Below are 5,202 nucleotides of genomic sequence, written 5' to 3'. Positions count from 1 at the left end.
ACCACCATGGAGACCTGCCCGTCTGCGTTTGTGACACATATATTAATCTTTTCTGGGTAGAAAATGTAGAAAGACACTTCCAGTACACTCTATATATTCAGATCTATCATCTTGAGCAACTAATTGATCACGTTTTGGCAGTTGCTCAATAACACCCGTGACTGGAAACCATTGCATAGGTATGAGGATAAAGAGTTTCCAGTCACAACAGCAGTAATGTATAGTTGCACCACACACCTCTAACCCTTAACTTCCGGCAGTTTTGCTCTAGCAGAGCTCGACTGTGTCTCCTCAGGGTGAATATCGTATGGGAGGGTCGGCAGTCAAAGCCGAAGGACCAGAAATACAAGAGTGGATGAGTAGTGTGAGAAAATGAGCCGGAAGGGAGGAGCTTAACATTATACAATGTGACTGATCCCTGGTGAAACTGCTGTGTATAAAAACTCATACAAACACCAACTGCTGCATCTGATGAGAATGATCAGGACACTGAACATGTCAACCGAAGGTGAGACATTATTGACTATTGACTAACTCCAACTAGAAAACTATAACAATCCACTGCAACTGCTCCGCTGACTTTAGTCAACATCTTTTTGTGAATTTAAAACACGTTGACGGACGACAAAACAATCAAAGGTCATCCTGCTGTAACATCACGTGCTTTTACTACAGTGTTTGCGGTAGTCATTTATTTACTTTTACTTTTTATTATTGAAATAGGAATCTATTCTACAAGATGCAAGGAATAATTGTATTTCTAATTCTGGTCTCATTTTAATTTGGTTTATTCATAAACCTCTTAAACCTGCATTGTAATTTTCCACATTTGTGATCATATTAAAATTCAAATGGAAAAAGCATCTTGACATTTAATTTTTAAAGTCGTACCCAGCTGCACAATGGACGATATTACAATTTGAATTTTATTTTGAAAATTAAAATACAATAATGTGATGTAATCTGCAATCTAGTGTTATTTTATTTTATCTTGCTGTGAAATTCTTCTATGTCTATCCAACCTGCACTACATGCTAGTTTTCATCTTTGTTTATATTTCTTTTCCTCTTATGTTTATTGTTATTGATATGCACAAACCACCAAGGCAAATTCTTTGTATGTTGTAAAACCTATTTGGCAATAAACCAGATTCTGATTATTAATATGATTTTCCATTGAGACAATTTGACCATATGACACTGACATTTTCAGTTGTGCAGTGGACAACATTCAAATGTAATTCTCAAAGTAGTTCTGAAAAAAATGTTTCAGGAAGTCTTTTGTCCTTATTCTCAACCTCTGAACTCCTGTTTGTAATTTAGTGTTTTTGTTTAATAGTTTAATGATGCAGCATCTACAGCTTCCTCATGCATGCTGATTTGTATTCACATATGACTGATGAGCAGCAAGCAGAGCAAAGATTTCACCTGAGAAGACTAAGATTTTCACTCAGCATGTTGCATGTTGCATTAAAATAATGTGGGGTTTTTTTTTTCCAGTCAGAAACGTGCTATTTGAGGAGCAGTTCCGCTGCTGCATCTGTCTGGACATCTACACCGACCCAGTCTCCATCCCGTGTGGCCACAACTTCTGCCTGGACTGCATCGAGGGCTTCTGGGACACCAAGGACACGTCGGAGTGTCCGCTGTGCAAAGAGACTTTCAGAAACCGTCCGGAGCTCAGGATCAACCGAGGATTTGCGAATGTCATTGAACTCTTTAAGAGGTTTGTTTTGAATATTAAAGCATATTTTTCATGTTAAAACAAGCAAAAATGTTTGAGTTTATTGAAATTTAACATAATTTATTCCAAATCTAAAGGACTCTGTCGCCCCCAAAAGAGGAAGATGTCGACAATGTCCCTGATACTGATAGAGTTCCCTGTGACATCTGCGACGGGAACAAGTCAACATCGGTCAAGTCATGCCTCGTCTGCCAGGTGTCTTACTGTGAAATTCACCTCACGCCTCACCTGAGGGATCCGGCACTGCAGAGACACCGGCTGACTGACCCGGCCACTTTCCCCGCCAGTCACCTCTGCAGAAACCACAACAAGCCGCTGACGATGTTCTGCAAGAAAGACCAGACGCCCGTGTGTGTGAAATGCGTAGAGAGGGGCCATAAAAGCCACAAGGTCGTCCCCATGGAGAAGGCCAGCAAGAGGGTCAAGGTGAGGAGAAATTTGACTTCCTTTTAAAGTAATTTTCCTCTTGTGCAAATATGGAAATTGCAGTATTTTGTGTTTTTTAACTTTTTTTTTATGTTTGACCCTTTGCAGTCTTCCTTGAGGGCGACAAAGGCCGACATCCAACAGATGATCCAGGCCAGGTTTAGGAAAATGGATGAGATCAAAAATTCAGTGGAGCTGAGCAAAGTAGGTTCTGCAGTGTTTGCACAAAGAGTCGATCTGTTATGTCGACGTGTTTCTCTGAAGGTTTACGCTTTTGATCGTTTCAATCGACAGAAAATCACGGAGAAAGAGATTCAGAGCGGTTCTCAGGTCTGTGCCACGCTCATAACCGCCATCCAGATCCACCAGGCCGGGCTGGTGGAAGAGCTCCAGGAGAGGCAGGTAGAAACCAAGAGGAGGGCGGAGGAGCTGCTCGACGAGCTAGAGCAGGAAATCACTGAACTGCAGACGAGGAGCAGCGAGCTGCAGCACCTGGAGCTCACTCAGAACCCTCTGCACCTCCTGCAGGTCAGATACCAGTACTACATTTCAATTTATCTGCGCTGCATCAGCATATTAAAAACTGTACTCATGAGAAACCGCATGTGTCTTCCGTGTTTTTAGGGTTTCCCATCTCTCAGAAGTCTCCCATCTACTAAAGAGTGGTCCAAGGTGGCATTCCACTCCAATAACTGCATGGGGACAGTGAGGAGAGCCGTCTCTAAGCTGGTGGATGTTTGTCAGGGAGTTGCCAACAAGCTGTCTGCAGAAGGTCAGTGAGCCCTTGGCAGAAAATCATTATCTACTTTCCACAATGACAAAAGACTCAAGAGATTTTGAGGAAACAAATGCAGGAAAATAACATTTTCTTCTTCCTTTTTGCAGAAGCAGACAAGATGAATCAATATGCAGGTGTGTTCAGAATCATAAATCATTATTTTTATTTCAGTAATCTTGATAAACCTTAGTTACTTCCTCTTCTTAGTACTCGACTCACAGTTTTTCCTCTTTGTCTCTGCAGTGGATGTGACTCTGGATCCCAACACTGCCTCAGGCTGGCTGGTCCTGTCTTCAGATAAAAAGAAGGTATTGTCTGATTGTATAATCACTGACTTGAAATGTATAAAGAAGACAGTCAAGACAACAAATAATTCCTTAAAGAGGTTTCTCACATTTACGAAATCTTTTGTTCTGACATATACCACTGTAAGACCTAAAATTGGTTTTGCTTTTGTACTAAAACATCTCCTGTTGTGTTGGGTCCGATAGTAATAGATGAAAAGAGAAAGGTTAGGGTTGTAAATTAGGTGCAAAGGGGCTCAAAATGAAGCTAAACTCGGGAAAATGATAAGGACAACACCTAATATGATGAAGATAAGACGAAGGTAATGATGATAATAATGATGATAATCATATTGCTCCACAGGCTTGCTTCCAGAAGAACAAGACCCCAGTCCCATGTGACCCTCAGCGCTTTGACTCCTGCGTCTGTGTTTTGGGGAAACAAAGCTTCACGTCTGGAAGAAGCTACTGGGTTGTTCAGGTAGGAGCTAACGGACATGAAAACACACTTTAACCCAGCAGTACACACAAACAAGTCAAATCCAACAAAGAACAGGAGCCACTAACAGAACAGTCTTACACCAGCAGCTCTAGACACACAGTTAAACTTTATATTCTTTTTGTTAAGTACATGTGACACACACAGTCAATCTTATTACATGCTGTGGTGGTGATAAACAAAAGAATCAAAATCAAGAACCAAAATCAATAAACTTTTGATTAAAAACTGCGCATTGTTTTGCTGCCTGTCTAATTCAGTATTTTGTAACATTATTTTTCAGGTTGGAGATAAAACAGACTGGGATCTGGGCGTGGCCAGGGAGTCCATTAACAGAAAGGGGTCCATCACGGTGCGCCCCGACAGCGGCTACTGGGCGATCTGCAGGCGTAAAGGAGGCAGTCTGAGCGCCTGCACCAGCCCCTCCGTCACCCTCAACCTCCAGGAAACCCCTCAGAAGGTGGGCATCTTCCTGGACTACGAGGAAGGATCGGTGTCCTTCTACGACGCAGACACAAAGATTCACATTTACACACACAGTGGGTGCTCCTTCACTGAGCCTCTGCACCCGTACTTTAACCCCTGTGTTCCGGACAGCGGGAAGAACACCGCTCCACTGGTGATCTGTCCTGTGGAGGGAGGCGTCGGGGACATACCATTGAGTCAGATGTACAAGGTGTAATAAGAAAGGATGACGGTAACTGATGTTTAAAATCAGAGATTTTAGTTCTTATTCAAGAACATTTTTTAACCTATTTAGGTTTGACTTGTTTCATTTATTGTACTGTATTAGTATTTGAGCAACACTGACCTGCAACAGGTCAACCCATGAGTTATTTATGTTTTTTATTAACACAGCATTACACATGACAACGGCTTTTACTGCTTGTAAGATGTCAGCAAGGTTTCTGGTTACTGATATGAATTGTTCGCTTTAAGATCCATAAGAGATTTCACCAGACTCATGCATGGAAATATGCAAATAAAAAAAAATGTTTTAAATGTTGTTTGAGGCACTGCTAAATTTAAATCGATGTGCAATATATAAACCCAGATTCAAAGTGTAAAACTGGAGATGAATTTCTTTTTTTTTTTTTAAATAAATAAAAATGTGAAACTGCAAATTATGTCAAATCTTGTTTTCTTTTCCATTGAAAAGGCAATTGATTTGTCCTTTTTTCTAACCTCTGCTTACACTTTTTTCAATGCATATGTAAGATCTGACCCAGTGATGGACTCGGGAATCTTCACCTCATGCTTTGTTTTGTAGCGGTCACCAGTCAGGTGCAAAATGCAGTTGTGCATACAACGTTGTGCCAGGTCACACTTAAAAAGAACACGTTCAAAGTTCAGCTCATACAGATGAAAATGAACTAGTTCACATTCATAGTTCATTTTATAAAATTCTGAACTAAGTTCACAGTTCGAAAAATGAACTAGTTCACATTCATTTGTTTTTTTAAATAAAGGCA

General features: G+C 40.8%; 1 protein-coding gene across 1 annotated transcript; it reads left to right on the top strand.

The window, feature by feature from the left end:
• Nucleotides 1–402: 402 nt before the first annotated feature.
• On the top strand, nt 403–4,872 carry LOC130164731 (E3 ubiquitin-protein ligase TRIM21-like). Its single transcript, XM_056369648.1, has 10 exons — nt 403–508; nt 1,500–1,725; nt 1,821–2,169; nt 2,278–2,373; nt 2,464–2,697; nt 2,794–2,941; nt 3,055–3,081; nt 3,191–3,255; nt 3,596–3,712; nt 4,014–4,872. The coding sequence occupies exons 1-10, from the start codon at nt 472–474 to the stop codon at nt 4,410–4,412; spliced, it is 1,698 nt and encodes a 565-aa protein (XP_056225623.1). The 5' UTR covers nt 403–471; the 3' UTR covers nt 4,413–4,872.
• Nucleotides 4,873–5,202: the final 330 nt, after the last annotated feature.

This window comes from Seriola aureovittata, chromosome 23, assembly GCF_021018895.1.
Source record: "Seriola aureovittata isolate HTS-2021-v1 ecotype China chromosome 23, ASM2101889v1, whole genome shotgun sequence".
NCBI lineage: Eukaryota > Metazoa > Chordata > Actinopteri > Carangiformes > Carangidae > Seriola > Seriola aureovittata.
The sequence above is the reverse complement of the archived record's forward strand: the minus strand, read 5'-3'. Positions and strand labels throughout refer to the sequence as shown.